Source organism: Bombus vosnesenskii, unplaced genomic scaffold, assembly GCF_011952255.1.
Source record: "Bombus vosnesenskii isolate JDL3184/JDL3185 unplaced genomic scaffold, Bvos_JDL3184-5_v1.1 scf7180000013340, whole genome shotgun sequence".
Taxonomy (NCBI): domain Eukaryota; kingdom Metazoa; phylum Arthropoda; class Insecta; order Hymenoptera; family Apidae; genus Bombus; species Bombus vosnesenskii.
This window is the reverse complement of record NW_022882977.1, coordinates 1,636,111-1,656,460: the sequence shown is the minus strand read 5'-3', so window position 1 is coordinate 1,656,460 and position 20,350 is coordinate 1,636,111. Positions and strand designations below refer to the sequence as shown.

The window sequence follows — 20,350 nt, the reverse complement described above, 5'->3', positions numbered from 1 at the left end:
ACCATCTAAATTAATAATAATTTAAAACTAAAAATTAGTAACAATCTGTAGGATTGTCCAAATTCATAATAGTTCAATTATTGTACACAATTCCTTGAAAGCTTTCTCAAAAAGTATTCCTGAATTACAAAATTATCTCAATAATCTAATATTTAATTTTTGCAATTTACTTTCAAAATCATTCCACCAAATTGTTATATCAGGTTTCTGAAATTTCTCGATGTTGAACGGCAGACTCTCGAGGCTTGTTAGAACCATCGTTGTCGTTCGGTCAAAGAGAGGAGTAGAGAAGCGGAGGGGACAAAGTTGCATCGCTGCCAAGGGAGCAGAATGCACCTTCCACTTCTCTCGGTCGAGATCATGGGCGCCGGCTTCGGGAGATCGTGTGACGATAAAATCCCTGGTGTAATGCTCTATCCACACTGGCTCGTTCATTATGACTATGATAGGTATTACCTGTGTATTATAATAAACGTTGGTACTGTCTCGTATAATTTTACGTTAGCTTAATGTGGACCGCTGCAAGAATCTCGCACAATATCATTAGACTGGAAAATTACACGCGATAGCCTCTATTGCATCGTCGTCATCTGCTGTTCCTGTTACGTATAATTTTTATATGTTGTTTGATTGTTTAATAATTATTGCATCTAGAACATTTTTAAGTTTGAGTTGTTTATGTATGTTTTTGCTGATGACACTGACGTCAACCAATGATGTTGACGTATGTTAGTATGATCAAATAATTATAAATAAATTTAAATAACTGCTAGAGAATTTTACATTAGTTTACGTTATTTTCAATGATAATAATATTGTAATAAATTGTGTTGACTTCGTGAGTAAGAGAGTTGCTGATTTTTATTTGATTAAACTTATCTAGTGACTTTAATTTGGGTATAATTCATATACGTTGTTTTATTTTTAGTTTCTTTTTCTATTTTCAGAATAAAGATAATAAAACATGTACTTGAGTTTAACATGAGAATCATGTTAACATTCCAATTATTTATTTTGTTAAATTTTTTACTATAAAGGAGTTACTAAAATATCAACTAAACTTTCAACTAAATTTTTTTACAATCATGAAATAAGGGGGAGGGAATACTTCAAAGTTTTGTAATCTTCGTATTTCTCCGAAACAAAATAGCATATCTTTCTCGAATACAGTGAGTGTGCAATTCGCAATGGTCTGATTTTTCTTTTTCTCACTATATAGATTATTTTAACAACCTCTTGTTCTCGGTATAAGTAGTCATTATTGTAAATAACGAAGCATTCCTAAACTCTTTATTCTCATCGAATCAGATGGTATTTTTATTAAATTTTTCCAGATTTTTCCTGAAATTTTATTACAGTAAAGTTTGGGAATGGAGACTTATTGGAACTGAAATTAGAGGTTAGGATCTCGTTATATTTTGTGTAGTGTTTTATTTTACTTTAGTCGTTATATACCAATAATGATAATTATTCAGAGTAATAATGGAAAAAGAACATAATATACTTATGATATACAGACTTATAAAAAGGAAGCAAAGGAGCAAGGAAAAGAAGTGGAATAGAAATTAAATATTAGAATAAAAGAAAATTATACAAAAAAATAATAATAAAAACGCGTTTCAAAATGACCTAAAGTAAAACTTTGAAAGTAGTACCTTAAATAGCGAGTCGGAGGATATTTGAACAATTGACTCAGTGTTGAACAATTTAAACTTGCGACGTTCGCGTTCATGTTTAAAAACAGTATCATATATCTGAGGATCAACAGATCAATTCTGTCATCTTCTGTGTTGTTTTCTTCGGACCTATTCAAAAGATTCGCAGATAAAGAAGATTGCGACATTATCCGAACTTTCCTCGCATTGTCTTTGAAAAAGTGTTACCGGGACATGTCCGACAAGTTATAATCAAAGACCATTAAAAATTACTTGAAGATCAAGTTTAAGTTGCTTAAGTACACACTCAAGGGGGAAACAAGAAGAGGTTTGATTTCGAGGCAGAATAGTTGAAATTAGACTCACTCTCTCTTTCTCTCTCTCTCTCCCTCCCTCCCTCACTCTTTCTCTCTCTCCCTCCCTCCCTCCCTCCCTCCCTCTCTCTTTCTCTCTCTCCTTATCTATCTATCTATGTATCTATCTATCTATCTATCTATTTATCTATTTCTATCTCTATCTCTATCTCTATCCCTTTTTTTATCGCTATTTCTATCTTTATCTCTATCTCTATCTCTATCTGTGTTGGTCAACGAACTGTAACGCTCAACTTTTATCGATCTCTTTATGGAAAACAGTCAAACGTTTTATTCGAGCAAGAGAAAATTACATAAAACAAAGAATCGTTTGAAACCACTAACTTCCTGCATTATCTGTGCAGAAAGTATTTATTCAATCTTTACTTGACTACTGTTATTAGTTTAGAACTGTCTAGTTATAAATTATAGGTTATGTAGCTGTTTCCCACAATTTTTCAATCTGAAGTCAAATAGATAAATATAATTGGTAATTTATAATATAATTTATAATTGGTAAAATTTATTTCTAGAAATTTCTTTTGTTTCATTATGAAACACGATATGTGTTAGTGTAATATGTATTAAAGAATTTATTAACACTAGTAATTAGCAATTTATTATTAGCAAAGTTTGACTAATATGAGTTTAATTGTGCAAAGGGGCTCAGGTTTCAAACATACAACAAACATAATACAAATTCTTACTTCATAATAGATAAAATTGTGAGTATTTATTATTTAATTAAATAAGTCAAGAGGATAAGATATTATAAAAATCCACAGACTGATACAATAGAAAACTACAATCGTATACATTGGAATACAATTTCTTCTCTTGAAAATAAAAGATCATACATCATAATGGACAAAGTCATGGATATTTGATAGTTATAAAAAGTACAATTGTTTGTCTTGGAACATAGTTCAGAAATAATGTTTTAGATAAACATCTGTTCAAATTCTGTAACTTTTTCGATACTTTATACTGTTTCGAGGCAATATGCGAGAACTGTTTGAACTTCGACAACTGGTATGTATATCGTATCGTTGGTACAACAGACGCACTATGTGCGTCATACACGTTGTCAAGGCGTTAATTTTAACTTATACAGCGTTGGTTTACAGGAGCCCACCGGTAATAAGCCGTTTTAAAAATATTTCTCTCACGGCAACGAATCTCTCGCACGATACATCGATCCCAGCGTTCACGCGTAAATTATCGTCTGAAAATATTTTGAATACCGAGTGGCGCGCATTTTAAATCAACTACACAGAGAGTTGTTATTTCTGAAGAATCGTGCCAGTAAAATGGAACCACATTTTTCTCTACATTCTTATTAAATCCATACGACTGTACTGACATATTATTTCAATCTACTGGCAGAAGATCATTTGAATATTTTATATAAAAAATTATATTTGTACTACTGCACTTTATTTCTAGTTTTGACAGAAACTAATTTATATTTTAGATGAAACGATATCTGTTATGACTTTATTATTTAACTGTTATTGTTTCAAACACCTATGGTGGAATATTAATAATAAAATTGTTATCTCTTTTCATGTGTGCGTAAATTGTTGGATTAATACGCAATAAATGGCCGGAGTTTGTGAATGTTAAATTTCATGGAACTACGTATTCAATTATTCAAAAAGTTATTTATTTTAAAATTGGTGCATCAGATGTAATGGTAAATCTAGAAAAATTATTGTAATTAATTAAAGATGTGACATCTAAATGCCGAGAGTATAATTGGTAAATCAATAGCTTTTGTTATATAAACAACAATTGTGGAAGAATTAATGACAAGAGAAAGAAAGAGAGAGAATGGAGGTAAAAATTTCAATTAAATGTTCTCACAAAAAGAGTCACCACAAAAAGAGAAAGAGATCTTCAACATAGCTGAATTTCTATTTTTCTTTCCTTTTCTTCCACTTCTTTTTTTCTTCAGTAGATGTTAAGATTTCAAATGTGTCATAAATTTTAAAAATTACAGACTGGAAATAGAACAAGTTATGCAGCTAGAAATATTTATGTACCACGAGCTAATATTTAAAGCTTCACGTCATTAAGCTCACGAGTGGAAGAGCTTCTGTCACTTTTCGACCGTCTTCGAGAACTTTCATGGTAAACACGATTTTCAAATTTTCTTGCGTGGAGTTTCTTCGATTCTCCTTTTTCGATAAACTTTTGTACATCGTTCGTCTTTTGTTGCTGGAATTGCGAGATATATATACATAAATATTCATCAGTTATGGAGGATTATTTGTTATTAGATGAGACAATAAATAACTGGGACAAAGTTATAGGTGAAAATATAACAAAATTAATATTTATGTAAAATACAAGAAAATTAGGAGCACATATAGTATGATGAAAGGAGAAAATATTTTATCATTTTTTATTGAAATTCAAAGTTTTTCAATTTCAATGGTGGTTATGTATAGGGTAAATTCGCTAAATAAACTTCAATATAGCAAGGTCCGAATATGTTTAGCCGTTGGTTAAAGTTCAAAGCTCATTGTAAAATTTCACTGAACGGTGATTGACACCTGGACGACAGTCCAGGAAATAAACGTGAACGGGAGGGAGGTTCAGAAAAGTGATTTGAATCGCTGCTAAGTTCTCTGCCGTTTTCGCGACTAGAAATAAACAATTCCATGAATGAATTAGGCTCTGTATACTTATGCTTTACTTTGTTGAGGGAACTTTTTATATTTCGACTGGTACGATAGTCAATCATTCTGTTTCCTTTTGTATATTCCATGTAAGATGTCTTACAAGTCAAATGGTCATCAGAGTTCCTTTAAATAGTCATACGTGTAGACAAGGAAGTATAAAAATATTCTTATTAGAAATATATATCTTTCTAATAATAAAACTCTTCCAGTTACTAATTTCTATTTTCTAAATAGCATCATTATAATATTCTTTATTAGAATTTATCTTTCTAATAGTCTTCAATTCTTATATAGAAACTCTATACGAATAGAAATGAAGAAAATGAAAAGAAGAACATTATTTACCTTATGCTATAACAACTGAAGAAGCACTTGTAAAAGATAAAGTAATACTTCAAATGGTATAAACAATAAACCCAAGCATATTTATTCTTTTCTGAATCAAAAGAAGATAAAAGGAAAGAAACATATAACAACTTCTTTTTCTAAATTGAAGAAAGAAGAATGAATATTCAGTGCATAACACTTCATAATAGCTAATATCCGGAATCACTTGACAACATTCCTTTTCCCAACATCTTGCTGGAGGACTCTAACCGACTCTTCTAAACGTGTGTAACGTGTTTCGTTATCATTGTAACATAAAACGAAGAGAGAAGAGCATGAGAAAGAAAAGACCGAGTAGAATCGCTCAACCGAATTACTGCTTCGACTGAAGGATGCTCGAAACGGGAACGCAAACGGGCGAATTTCAAGCGTTGCTTTCCGCGTTCTGAAAGCTCGTTTGTGCCGTAGCACTTTAAGCTCTCTCTTGCCTGTTCTCCTTCCCTCTCTTTCTCTCTCTGTCCCTCTCTCTCTCTCTCTCTCTCTCTCATTTCAGCTCTCAAAAGAGCAGAAAAGGAGGAGTAGTAGTAGGAAGAGAAGCAGAGAGAGCGGCTTGGTCGTCGAAGAAAACGTACAGACCTTGGTCAGCTGTGAAGAAAGTCAGAAGAAAGGACTGTAAAGACGAGGAATTAAGAAGAAAACAATAGAAAAAGGAACTTGAAACGAGTAACAAGAAGTTGATTAATAATGAAAATTGCGTTAAAGTGATTAAAGAAGACTGGAGAAAACTCAAGAACATAGGGAGAGTAATATGAATTTGGTTATGAAATGTGATGAGACTGTGAGCTAAAGTGGTTTGAAAAAGAGAAAGAGAAGAGAATAATTGAAGAAAGTGAATGAACAGGAATTGTGTAGGGTCATTGGAAAGTAACAAGAAAACAAAAGAAGTTATAAAGAGTAACAAGAATCCGACCATAAAGTATAATAAAATTGTATGAAAGTGGTTGTTAAAGGAGCTGAAGAAAAAGCTGATAGAAAAGAATTGTGTAGGATCATTGAAGAGCAAGTAACAAGAATCTGACTGATATTAATGAAATTGCGAGTCAAAGTGGTTGAAGAAGATGAAGATAAAGAGAAGAGGATGATTGAAGAAAATCGATGAGCTGGAACTGTGTACGGATATTGAAGAGTGAGTAGCAGGGGAATAAAAGAACTTCGAGAGAATAACATGATTTGTCTTATGTAAGCGAAAATGATTGAAGATAGAGAGAAGAGGATGAACGAAGGAAATCAATGAAGCGGAATTATGTGTGATTGTTGAAGAGTAAGTAACAGGGGAAACAAAGAAACTTACAAATAATAATAGAAATCTGGCCACGTAATATAACAAATTTCAAAAACAAAGTAGTTAAATAGGGGAAAATATACTGGAATTCTATATAGTTATTTGAGCGTAACAAGTGTGAAAATCCTTGAGCAAGATTGCAGAAATGTAATGTTTATATTTGGTGAACCTTGGATGAGTTTGAAGAGACCATACTTTTGATCTTTGAATAGAAGACTATTTCTGTAAATTTGTATATCTTGATACTTGAATTGATTGGACTTTTAGTAAGGAAGATGGGGTCAGTTCTCAAGAATTGTTGTTTGAAGAGGCACAGTGTGGTGGAAAAGATTCTCAGATTAGTGTCTGTGGTTGTGGAGATTGAAGTAGAGTTGGAATTCTTTTGTTTGGTAACTGTTGTGAATCATGTACATTGAAAGATTGACTTTGTAGGTACAAACCAAGAATTTCTCTGAAGCAACGGAGAAAGAGTATGACAATAATTAATTCTGATTAATATATATGAATAGTGTGAAATATACGCGTAATGAATAATATTATAATGGCAATGGAAGTACATCATAATTGGAAGTGAGAAGAAACTCGACGTAATAAGGTATTGATTGAGTTTCTTTGTAACTCTAGAAGCTAATTAAGGAATGTAACAGAGGTGTACGTGTGTAGACGAAGCGTGGGACGGAAAGATGAATGAGCTTGACAGAGGGAAATTAGAAGACGTACATAGTTCTAGGAAGAAAATAATACGAGAAGAAAATTTGTACTTTATGCTGAAGATATTAAAAAAGTTTCTATTCCTTTATTCAAGGAGTAAATAAAGAAGAAGTTTCAAATTTTATATTAAATATTTCCAAGAATTTTTTTGGAGATCTTTGTTTAAAAAATAAAATTAGGAGCAATATTATAAGAAAATTTAAACTTTGCGCTAACCCAAAATACTTCAGGAAATGTGCCAAGAGAAGATGGAGATAAAGATTCAAGTTTTCCATTGAATCCCTAAAAAAACATTTCTGCTCCAAAGAAAAGATTAAAGTCAACACCAGAAGAAAATTCCAACTTTACACTTGAGCTACTCAAAAGTACATCTGTATTAAAAACAGAACTCTGAGCAGATAAAAATGAAATATCCAAATAAATGAAAATGCCACCTTTCCAAAAATACTTTATGATAAATATTATAATATAAAATGTTTAATACAAAAAAGCATTTCTTGCTAAAAATAAGCCCAGGAAAGGGAACACAACTCCAAATCCACATGAGGTACGCCAAATAATTCCTTACAATTCTAAACCTCATCCATAAAATTAATCAAAGAATTTTCTTATGAGACTAGCAAGATGATTAGAAGAAAAATATTAAAAAGTAAGAAAAAACTATGAAGACAAATCTATATTAAGCTGTAAATCTATATTAAATAGTTTAAATAATTCCCTACAACACTGAACCTTATTCCTAAGAAAATCAAAAAATCCTCTTGTCTAATAGAAAGATCAGAGAAAGAACAATTTTGATGCAAAACTTAAAAATGCTAGCAAACAAGCAAAGTAAAAGAAACTACGCCACAGAGACGTTCCAAATAATGTTTTGCGACAATGCAACAGCCAAGAAATCACCAGTCGTCAACGCTTCAATTGATGTCAAATAATATAAAAGATAAAAGAAGAGACGAGTTCAGACTTTCTTCACGCGTCTGTAGAAGACGAACGCGGAAATGCTATTGAGCTGCACGAAAGCGAGAATATTAATGCGTTTATAAATAAACCGGAGGAAAAATCCAGCGAGCCGCGGCGTCGCGAAGCTTTTGCTCCTCCGCTGACGCTATCGCTCGGCTAGCGATCCATCAGAGGCACACGCCGCCGCTTAGTTCCGCTCCACCTGGCCGCCGTCGCGGCGAGATACTGCTCGTTTTCGAGTATTTCGAGAACGTTGGCCGCGTTCTTCGCGAGTTTCGCCTCATTTCATTTTGGAACTCTTCACGTCTCAGCTCACAATAGCAGATCAAGTAAATGAAGATTTCATACTCTTGGTAAGGAGATGAATGGAGGAAGGTAGATAGCACGACGAATAACAGGGAAGAGGAAGAATATAGAAGACAAGAGAAAATAAACTAACTAAAGAATAGAATTTGTAACTTGGAAGAAGATAAAAGAAGAATAGTGACTTAAGAAAAGAATAGGCAGCGGAAGAAAAAATTGAAAGTTGTACTGTTTAATGAAAGGGTAAAACAGTGATTTGTAAGAAGAACAGAAAAAGGTAGAAACGCTATGATAGTTCAGGAATGAAGAGGAGACAAGTGAACTGAAAGAAAAATGGAGAAGAGAAAAGGATATAAAGAATAGGAGTATGACGTAGGAAGAAGAAGAAGAAGAAGAGGAAGATACAGAATTTTGGAGTAAAGGAAAATAAAGTGCTCGTTTGACAAGTATAAAGAGAGAAACTCGAAAATATTAATTTTGAAACAAAAAGTTGCGAATAGATACAGCGTGGGAAAAATTGATTGAAGGGAATTTGGGAAGTTTGAAAGAAGAAAGTTTGTAGAGGAACGTTCGACTTGCTTTGGGAAACAGAAAATTGAGAAGAGTTCTGGAGAGAAACTAGAACAAGTTTCAGAAAGAAAATGGGAAGACTCGAGAGAGGCGTGGAAGAACCCTGGATGGACCAGAAATTGAAGAAATTTTAAATGAGGAATTGAGTGCATCTTGGGGAGAAAAGTTGAAGTAGTTTCATCTAGAAATAAAAAGCTAAATCAACAATGGTTTGTAAAAGAAACAAAATTCTAAACAATGTTTCAAACCAGTTTTAAAACAACCAAGTAGCGAAGCAAAAGGAGATACGTAAAAATCCAAGAAACTAATGAACTGAATAAATTTTGACACAAAAATTCCAAATTCTTCAAATTGAATTGAAAACTTCAAATTGAAAAAGAAAATCAACTTACCAATAAAAGAGACAAAAATATCTAACAACAATCATAGAACAATTCTAAGAATCCCAATGATAGGTAAAGTGATCTGTTCAGTGAGTCTAATGACAAGTAAAGTGATCTGTTCAGTGACATCCAAAAATACTTTCGACAACATCGCAAAAGCCTTAAATGAAGATCGATCTTAGTGATACGTTCTTCTCAGCAAACAGAGGTAGAATTTCATCCTGAGAAAAAATGAATTGTTCATCGACCATTTGTTCATTTTTAAAATTATCCGTAAATGCTTGAATAGTTAAGTGACTGTAAAAATGACAAGTAAACACGATCAATCCCAAACGATCAATGGGATAGGATTTCAGCATTCCATAATAATTCAGTACAGCTTCGATGTTTTGTTTTCCTTTTACACTCTTATCTCGAAGATAGTCACCTGATAGTATTATATAATATTTCATTTATCTTTCTTTATATAGAATCGTTTTCTTCAGATGAAGATAATATTACGTATTTGGGTGGATAATAATAATAATAATAATAATAATAATAAGGTTGTAAAAACTCATGCGGTAGTAAACTGAAATTGTTCCTCGAAACCAGCAAGTATTTATAGAGAGCTTTCAGAAAATGAAGCTTTCAAGAGAAGCCTTTGATTTCTCACGAATCTGTTTCCGCCCGGTGGAACAATATACCGATCGAGGTAATTGGAGAATCGAAACTGAACGACTGATACTTTTAGCGTTACTTGTTCTCACACTATACCATCTTTTAATACCTTCTTTCGTTAAGTTTTTTTATCGATATTAAAAACTTTGTATATTTTTATACATTTTATCTTCTTCGCTTTTAATTCGAACGAAGAAACAGGAGACGGAACATCAAAGGATTTAGAGATTTGGCGTAAACACCGTAGCTATTTATTTTAGGCCACGTGTTCGTGTTCCATTTCACTGATTCTCTGAACAGGTTTCACCTCGTTCGTCTGATTCTGTGTTATCAATTTATGTACAGTATATCCTTGAACTTATCGATAGAGACATCGCCAATGTGGTCGGATAATTACCTGTGAAAAAGACATATTAGACAATTCGTATAGAAATGATAATCTCATTTAACATATTATTTTTATGAAATTTTACTCTACTCAATACCCATTAAATAAATTAACAACTTTCTCTAACATACATATCAGTTTTCTAGTAATAATTTCATTTCATAATTAGTTATAAAACAGATCTGAAAAAGAAGGAAGAAGAAAAATAGGAAAAAGGGAGAAACAGATATAATTAATGGAATAAAAGAAGAGTAAGAAATACATTCATCTACGTATGTAGTTAGATTGTGATGCGTGTCAGACGATCATAATTATGCAAACACAAGCTGCGCGTCTTTAAATATGATCGCGTGCGTTCGATCGAAAGGAACGCGTGTTATCAAGTTGCCACTTAATCACCGATGAGAGCATGTTCACTCGTGTTACGCACGCTCGTCTAATCAAAGCGACGCACTTGCTGCACGTTATCACTAATGGCCGTCATGTGAGGTCAAGTTCGAGATTTATGAATGACTACAGTAGATTTACCGGTATGTGAATAAAGTAAAGGTCATTGGGGTTGATTCATACATTCAGGAAGTAATCCCTGTAAAAGTAGGCCTATACCGAAATAGATCTTCTCTTACATCTACATTATCCTCTTCCACCCATTTCAATCATTACAGCAGTTTTACTCTTTCTAAGAGAGAAATCATATAATTATAAATACTAATAAAAATACTATTTATTACTAAAAAATCTCTTACCTATATTAATCCTACTAGAAGCAGTTCTAGAAATGCATCTTCTCTTGAATCTTTATTTTCTTTCTTCATTCTTTCTAATTACAGTTACTCTATAGATCTACAAAAGAAATGATATAACATGAAACATTATTTATTGTTAAAATGTTTCTTATAAACAGTATCAGAAAATAGGAAGTATAGCAATAATTTAAAAGAGATATACTGTACTATTTTTTTATAATATGATCTTTAGAAACAGATCTTTTCTTAGAAAAGTTGAAAAAAGTCAATAAAAAATAAAAAAAGAATGTTACACAATGGAAAAAAATACATAAATAATACTCCATCCAGTATTATTTCAAGGTAACTATTGCAACCCACACAGAACGAGTCTTGAAACGTCTGGATGGACGGATTGTAGATTTACAGGTTCGAGATTAATTCCTCGAATGAAACGAGAGTGCGTTGCGAACGCGACTTGCGTCGCCGGTTGTACATGCTACAGAGCAAATAAACTCTCGTGTAGCTCCGTTAACGACGCCGGTCCGTAATAGTTTCTAAAGCAAGAGCAAGATTTATCGGGGAGTTTGCCAGTTGTCGGGTCCACACCGGCCGGTCGGCTGTTTATAAATGGAATCGTCCAGCTACGCTACAACACGTAAATATCGATTCTTCGCTGGCGCTTATATTTGAAATAAATTTCGTTACACCATTTATCGCTTCCAACGGATCGTGATTCGCGGTTATTCGAGTACCCGTTTCATTTACGAGGATTAGATACTTTTTGAGAATGGTAATACCTCGATGATCGGATTCGTTTGACTCGCTGAAATTGAAAACGAAGCTTTAGTATATGTATTGCACAGAGAAGTTATAAAGCGTTTAAACTGGCAAGAGTTGGAAATCGAATTTTTGTTAAATTGTTTATCCCTTGTGATGTAAATTAGGGCGGGAATGACGATTGCATTGGAATTAGTTAAGTAGAATTAGAAACATATCTTTAGTGAAGAGTATTGTTCATAAAACTAATGGCGGGTAAAATTTTAGTTGCAGTAATCAAAGTTAGTCGAAGTCTCCGTGTGTTAAAGTTACAAAATTTTCATATACTCTAAATGTATTCTCAAGATATAGGTATGTACTCTTTTCAATAAGAATTTAGTAATAAATGATTTAATAATAAATTATTATTAATAATTAATCCTTCGCCATTATAATTAAATATTTCCATAAACCAAAATTGTTTGTTCACCGTATAATTACTCGATTATCACCGTCCTCAAATTACAGCATGCTGTTTACAATAAACTCATTATTGAATGTATCGAAAAAGATAAGAGTATAAAAGGAAACATACCATTCAATGTAGAACAAAAATGAAGTCCACAAGAAGACCATAAACTTCCACCATGTTATATGTGTGCATACAGTGTCTTCTGAAAAAAGTATTAGTGTCACTTACTGAATAAATCTTCATCATAAAAGCGCAACACGTACCAACCATGCTGAAGAACTCGAAGCAAACGAACTCTGAGACAGCAGTGTCCCCTAGTTCCGGTCCAGCTAGTCCTTCTGGCGTCGAGACCACCCCGAAGCCCAGGAAGAAACTCTCGTTCAAGGAACCTGAAATATTCAACTATCTGAAGTTGAAGAAACCTTTTAAAAAGACAAAACCTCCGCCTATTCAGCTGACGCATTCGACCACAAGCGTCGATTTTAGCTTCGATGAGAACCCCTTTGAGGAGGAGAACGATGACCTCGAGGAGCTCGAGGTAAAGGTGTACGCTTACGAATAACGCCGTTTATGGGGTAAGGTTGTCCCGCTCCCATAATGAAAAAAGAAAAGTAAAAAGGAGCCACGGGATGTCGTGGCCGATGAAGAACATCGTGCAGGAATAAATTATACTATTATATGTCTTAATTTTTATTCATGGAGCCAAATTTTTTATAGCATTTTCTTTTGTATCTTTTTTTTTGTTTTTGTTTATAGTTGGACTTTTTGATTTTGGAAATGAAGTTTGGCGGAGGTTAGGTTTGGTTTGGTTAGGTTAGGAGCCCCCCAGTAAGGAATTAGGGGAACGTTAAAATCTGAATGTTTTCGAAATTGCAATATTTGGAGACGCAAAAGTTTGAAAAATTCAAAATTTGAGCATTTGGGAATTTAAAAACAAATAGGTCCAATATTTTGGAGATCAAGAGATTTAATTGTTTATGAATTAGAAAATCCAGAAATTTGAAAATTTAAGGATTTGAAGATCCAAAAGTCTTACAGGAATTTGGAAACTTACAAATCTGAAGTTCAGAAATTTGCATATTTTGAATTTTGGAAAATCACAATTGATTATTCCAAAATTTGGGAACTTGGATTTTAAGTGTTGATCTTCTGAAAATTCGCAATCCCCAGACTTTTGACGTTTTATATTATTATGTTTTCCACTAGACTGAAATTATCTTTAAAACTCCAAAGTATTTGTAAGTTCCAACATGATTGCGTCGAATTTTGATCTCTCAGTACTTGAAGTTTCATGATCAGGTACAAATTCACCTTAATATCTGCATGTTATGCGACAATTAGCCCTCGTCACCTCTAAATATTATACTTACTTGTACGTTCAATTGAAAAAGTTGGATTTCGTTAGAGTCAAGCGATGAGGGTGGTCAGAACGGTAGGACAAGCTTTCGAGGTGTGCCATAAATTAAGTTTAAACAACGCCACGGAAGAACGGGACCGGGGGGAGAAAGAGAGAGAGAGGGAGCACGGTGAGAATCATCGTGACGTTTACGAGGACCAAGACGAAATTCCGAATGAACAGTCGCAACCGTCGCCGTCTTCTGTGCATAAAGGTTTAACATCCCGACTTCTGTTCAACTATAAAAAGAAGCAATTTACCTTTCTCAATTAATTTTTCATTTAATGACGTATTAATGAATCATAATATTCTTTACACTGTTTTTAATTCTCTCATAATATTGGAAACTATAAAGTTAAAAGACTCTTACAAATGTAATATTTCTCCTTCTCCGTTATTAAACTATGGATGTTTATGCATTTTTGAGAAATTTAAAAATATCTATTTCTACCTTGATTTGTTTAGTTACGTTCATAAAAATGTGAAATTACACAAACGACTACAGTTTATTCGTTATGAATTTTCCAAATGAAAATTAAAAACTATATTGTATTTTAGATATATCGCTATTAGGGGACGTAGAAGATTCGGTACCGGAACAGACGACCGTTCCTTGCCTTCTGAGGACGCACGAAATCCCAGCGACCACAGCGTCTACCTCCCCTATTAGACAATCGCCATCGGTAAGCTGAATCGTCATATAATATTAATAATGCGCTAGTCTATCTTAAAATTCTCTTTTAAGATATATTGGACATAAGTAGATTTATGAATAATTGTTTAATCTCATGTATAGGGCACGGTGACCTCCGATTGCGGAGGATTACTGGTTGGAGGCGAATTAACCGCTCTAAAGCACGAGATTCAACTGTTGCGAGAACGATTAGAGCAACAGAGCCAACAGACCAGAGCCGCTGTTGCCCATGCGCGACTGCTTCAGGATCAGCTTGCGGCTGAAACAGCAGCTCGAGTCGAAGCTCAAGTAAGTGATGATGCGCTGCTTTGCTCATAGGCCGTCTGTCGATTGTGTCAGATCTGAAAATATTGATTTATCAGTACTAGAATGAACGTATTATCATCTGCTCTGTATAGATATTAATGAAGGCTACCAGATACATACATGTAATTTGAAAAAATAATCGTAATAAAGTAAAGCAATAGTAAAAGTAATTAGAGTAAATATATAATAGCAGGTGTAGGTACTGATAAGCATAATTAATATTGTTTGTATGACAATAGAAAATACCGATTTGCAATGTTAATAAATGTTGACACATGTTAGAATAGATAGTTATTACTAATTTTATTGACAATTTACAAGCAAACATTAGCGAAGTTTATAAAATTTGTAAGGTTTGTAAAAAAATTTGTAGGCAGTAATAAACATCAAGAGACATCTGTATATATTTTTAAATTGTGTAAATATTATCAACAGGCGGTAGCAGCTATTTGTTATTGTTAGTAGATACTGATAAGTTGAATCAAATATAATACTAAGTACTTGTATTTTATCTATGTCTATATGTCATTCATATCTTGTCGTGTTTTAGCTTTTATCAACAGATAATAATAACTACTTGTTGCTGTTAATACATACTGATAAGCTCAATTAAATATGATATCAAATATTTGTTATGTTTTATGTTTTAGGCCAGGACGCATCAATTGCTGATGCAAAACAAAGAACTTCTAGAGCATATAGGTGCGTTAGTTGGCCATCTTCGAGAGCAAGAAAGAATCTCGAGTGGTCACGTAACCTCACAGCCTCAGTTGCCTGGCTCAGCGACGATGCAACAAACTACCACCGTTCCTGATCTGTCGAACCTCGGCCAGGTAACGCTCTACCGAATACCATGACACGAGTGTTCAACAGCCAGCAAGCCGTATGTCTGCGAACGTTGCATTCCAATTAACGTTTAGCACTGTATTTTGTATTTTCTCTGTTTTTCTTTTCTTTTTTTATACCGTAACGCCTTTTGTACTGACGCATCTTTTAGCGATCTTCTTAATAAAACAATTTATGCACATTTTTTATATTTTGCACCTGTCATCGAGCAAGCGAGATTGTTTTTGTATCAAGAAATGTGTTATAAGTATTTTAATTTGTTTACTGTAGAATTGAGAATGCGTGCTTTTCTTTACTTTTTACATTTATTAAAATTGCGATTGTTCTTTGTTTGTACCACTTGATTACGTTCTGTCATTTTATTTTTAGATAAAATACGACTAAATGTATGTTTAAAAGTATTTGCTATAATTCAAATTGAATGTCCTAGTTTTTTTTGCATGTACATTCATGATTATGTTTTTTAAAATATTGTTTTGTGCTTATGAAAGATTTGATATTTTAACATAATTAAGATAACTGAATGTAAATAGTATCAATCCGTAAATGGATATATGCCAATCTGATCTTATAATTTATTTAGTATGAATAGTAATTGCTCAAAAAATACTGGAACAAAATTTAAACGCTGTAATGGAAAAAAGACGTTGTTAAGTATACGTGATAAGTTTAAGCATATTTCACAAAGGAACTTTTTAATCCTTTTAAGGAAACTGTATGAGCGGTTAAACTTTGAAACACGTGAAAACAGTATTGCTTATGAGCGACGCGTTTCATCCTAGATTGCTCGGCCGGAAGATAGCAATTTAATGCTGACGTTAAAGCTAAATCGCTAATCCAATAATCGTGCTAAGCGCCGGTGTGACGATGTTATGTAACAGGTCTTCGCACGGGATTTTGGATTTTGTGCTACCAACAAATGCTAGGTAACGTTGCCAATTTTTGAATTTTTACAAAGCATGCATCAGAATTAAAAATGTAGAGTTTCAGGTAATCAACTATTGTCATTCTTCCTTAACGTTTTACATTTCAAATTTTTGCCTCACTAAATTTATAAAATGTGAAAATACTAGGATAATTAAAAAGTGAAAATTTTGAATATTTGAATGTATTAAACATTAATATTTCTAATTATCCACTCTTTTACATATTTTCTAGAAGAATGTTTTAATATCATTACCTTCTAAACAGTGCCAACGAACAGGAGGACAAAGTTCACCATGGGAACTGGATCCACCATCTCCATACTACTCTTATCCACCAGATTCCTTATACCCTGGAGGTTTGAATACAATAGGAATACAAGGAAATAGTTGTCCAGCAGATCAGTTACAGTTTCAAACACAACTCCTAGAAAGGCTGCACAACATAAGTCCATATCAACCTCAAAGGTCACCTTATAACACGCCTTCTCCTTATACAATGGGTCCCAATCTTGTTGTACCTCCTAACAATAGGCCAGCTGTAAGTAAATTCTAATATTAATTCTAACGAAATCCAGCAAAATATACATAACTTGTACAACTTTTTTTTATTTTACAGAGCTCAGCCCAGTTGTCTCCAAATTCCATGTCATTAAGAGCTTCTCAACCAAACAGTTTCTGTTCATCACCCATAATGACGCACAAAGTAGATAATTATATCGGAAGTTCAGAGACTACAGAGTTGAAGACAACATTTATTAAACCTTTACCCTGTACAGGCGAAAGGAACGTCAGTCACGTAGTTCAGGAGACAAAGAGCAAGCAGGATCGAATCAATCTGCATGACGAAATTCCACCAATTGTGTTGGATCCTCCGCCTCAGGGTAAACGCTTAGATACAACACCTAAGCAATCACCGACCAAAGAAAACTCCAACGGTCAAGCGTCGAATAAACAAAGTTTACAGAACCAGAAAAACTTGGCTACCATATTAAGAACTCCTGGTCCACCGCCGTCTCGCACAACCAGTGCTCGTTTGCCTCCAAGAAATGATCTGATGTCCGAAGTGCACAGGACTACCTGGGCGAGACATACAACCAAGTGATAAAAGATCTTTTCCAGAGTAGTTTCTGAAAAATTTTACTGTCTACTAAACATATCATCTCTTGGGTAGAACGCTTTTTATAAAAAATAATGTTTTCTTTTCTATATTTTGTAGTTAGCTTAGGTCACGAATTAATTTGGAGTTGATTGTTTGGCCGCTATATAAACTGTCTATATTATAATGCAATCAAAATTAATTAATTGTTGTTATAATTATTTTTGGTTTTAAATATAAACAAAACCATCTACACACAAAAGTTCTGCCCAAGTAAGCTTATTATTAAATGTAAGGACTAAGTGAAGCGTGTAAATGCATTGTTTTCCTTATAAACGCTGTAGAGTGTTCATAGGAGGCGGGATTTTAATTGTCGACATAACAAACAGAAATAATAGTTCCAAATGGTTGTTAACAGTCTTTTTTTGAATGATAAAATCAGACATTGATAGCGGAAAGTATAAATTTAGTGTATCCTTTAGATTTGGCGAACTCGTGCCAAAAGAGTAGAGCTTTTAATAAAGTGTATTTACAACAAGCGAGCAAACAATTTGTGATCAGCGTGTGACAAATAAGTGTATATAAAGTACATCATTCTTGTACATACTTATTACACATCTATAACTAATTTTACAAGTCAAACTCTGTACTGTAAAATAGAAAGATGCAGATTTAATCTGGTGTTAAATTCTTATGAATTTTATCCAACATATTTCTTAGGGAAGAAAATTCTTTTTGTATTGTATGTATGGAAAAATTAATGAACGTAAAAAGAAAAAGACAAATCTATATGTTGAATTCAGAAGAGTATAAAAATATGTAGTTCTGACATGTTAAACTCGCAATTAAAATAAATTAAGATAAACAATTGGTTTATGAAAACGTTGAAGCCATCAGAAAGTATATTTAAAAATTGCAATGGCCAGTAAATAAAATGCTCTGTGAAAAATCGACGTGTTTAATTATATCCTTTCCACTGTATCTGCTACTATTAATGGCTTGAAGTTTAATACATGTTAGTATCTTTCAGTATTAATAGGGTAATCATACTGTGTAGTTCACTATTCTGACAGTGCTTGTACTTTCCTGCCTTTATGGTAATCAGTATACCAGCAGACCTTAAAAAGACCAGAACAATTTAACTCCTGAAAAATATACATACTTGTATTTTGTCTTATACAAACCTACATAAAAATTTTTTAAACATATTTATAAAATTTATAAGTAAAACTTTTTAACTTGATGCGTTACTTAGCTTAAAGTTTGTCAATAATAAAAATAATGAGAAATATCTTTAAAAAAGGAATTAAAGTTTTAGTGAAGTAACGGTTAAATTTTAATAAACTGAAATTTATTGAAAATTTTGCAGGTGTAATGATTGGTTTCTAATAAGAATAAACCGCGAAAGATCACTGTTTCTTTTTTTATTTGGCAATTTGGCCAGTTTAATACAGTAAAATAATTCTTTAGTTGTGAATATAGATATGAAGGAAAGTATGGAACAGGAATCCACGGAGAAAATTTCTGGAATTTTAAGATCGAATACTGTGTCTCGATCTCGAGTACAATCGATGCCATTGTCGATGCAGCCTTCTCTGCAAGTAAGGTTCAAACATATGTTTCCTGAAATAAATAAAAGAGCCTGTACTACAATGAAGAACTAATTAAATATATTCCTTTCATATGAAAGAACAAAAAAGCAATTAAAAGTTTGAAAAAATAGAAAGCAAGAATTTTTATTTGTGTTACGCCCGTTTAATCAACAAATGTGTTTGTCGACGGCAAAGAGTGACATTGCGTGAGTAGCAAAGCTGTCATTGGGTTCGATAAATTTTCAGATAGTTTAGTGACTAATAAGATGTATACCTCTGCTAATTAGCAAATGAGTTTTGCAAAGTGAACTTCTTGCACCCGTATTTCCACAATTAATGTTAGTCCCTATAACTGCGTCTTTTGTACTAGTTTTGAGAAAAGACTATGGTTATCATCTTCAATGGAATACTGCTAAACTCAACACAATTTCTTCAATAATAAAATAAAACAATAAAATAATATATTTAATTACAATAAATTGAGTAAAGTTTCAATGAATAATATAATTATATGCAATATTAAAAATGAAATATTAACATAGGTATGTATGATATACAATGAGAAAGCGTAAAAGTTTGAAATTTACAAAATCGGAAATACGTCATATCTAGATTCAAATTTCAGTTGGTATAGATTAAAATGATACATACATATAATTCAATTCTAAGACTTGTTTAAATTACCTGCTTCTTTAGACAGATGACTCATTTTTACGAAGGTGTGTCATAAAAATGACTGATAACGATAACGTGGCGTTTCGTGGCTCTTCACAAATCTCATTTCTGGGGCCCCAAGAGTAAATAGTAGACGAAAAGGGAGAGAGTGATTTTCGGGAGTCTATAGATCTCGCGTGCTACGCGACGCGAGATTAGGAAAGAAGAATTATTATCTATGAAGCGCAGGGTGGGGTCACGTGAAGAATGCGAGTTATACGTGAGCACGATGAGTATCTAGGGTGCGGCATGTCGCATGTGACCTCGTGTCTCTAAACATTCACATTGACACCTTGTTAAACTCTTGCCATCGATGATTGATCCATACAAGAGATACATATTGCTGAAAATAAAAATTATAAACATTTAGAATTCAATACTTTATTATTTTATAAAGAAGGTAAATTCTATAGTTTTCTTACTTTTACAAAGGAGACAAAGAAGAAAAAAAAGATAGAAGGACATTATGAGCTTAAAAATTAATA

General features: G+C 33.0%; 1 protein-coding gene and 2 long non-coding RNA genes across 7 annotated transcripts in view; 2 read left to right on the top strand and 1 right to left on the bottom strand.

Moving 5' to 3' along the window:
• Positions 1 to 18,508, top strand: part of LOC117236199 (carboxyl-terminal PDZ ligand of neuronal nitric oxide synthase protein-like) — a 38,807-nt gene extending 20,299 nt beyond the window's left edge. For 2 of the 5 annotated variants that reach the window (XM_033498929.1, XM_033498930.1), the window contains 6 exons: positions 13,701 to 13,905; positions 14,250 to 14,374; positions 14,488 to 14,673; positions 15,342 to 15,524; positions 16,729 to 17,001; positions 17,080 to 18,508. In XM_033498929.1, coding sequence (XP_033354820.1) covers positions 13,701 to 13,905; positions 14,250 to 14,374; positions 14,488 to 14,673; positions 15,342 to 15,524; positions 16,729 to 17,001; positions 17,080 to 17,565 — 1,458 coding nt within the window. In that variant the 3' untranslated portion in view covers positions 17,566 to 18,508. Of the gene's footprint in view, positions 1 to 9,256; positions 9,500 to 12,181; positions 12,834 to 13,700; positions 13,906 to 14,249; positions 14,375 to 14,487; positions 14,674 to 15,341; positions 15,525 to 16,728; positions 17,002 to 17,079 lie in introns of those variants that run through there. The other 3 variants (XM_033498933.1, XM_033498932.1, XM_033498931.1) reach the window with 3 other exon arrangements.
• LOC117236204 lies at positions 2,552 to 4,597 on the top strand. Its single transcript, XR_004493811.1, has 3 exons — positions 2,552 to 2,733; positions 2,794 to 3,040; positions 3,136 to 4,597. It is a non-coding gene; the product is annotated as an uncharacterized LOC117236204 (long non-coding RNA).
• Positions 10,603 to 11,729, bottom strand: LOC117236203. Its single transcript, XR_004493810.1, has 2 exons — positions 11,433 to 11,729; positions 10,603 to 11,182 (listed from the first exon to the last, which is right to left on the bottom strand). It is a non-coding gene; the product is annotated as an uncharacterized LOC117236203 (long non-coding RNA).
• Positions 18,509 to 20,350: the final 1,842 nt, after the last annotated feature.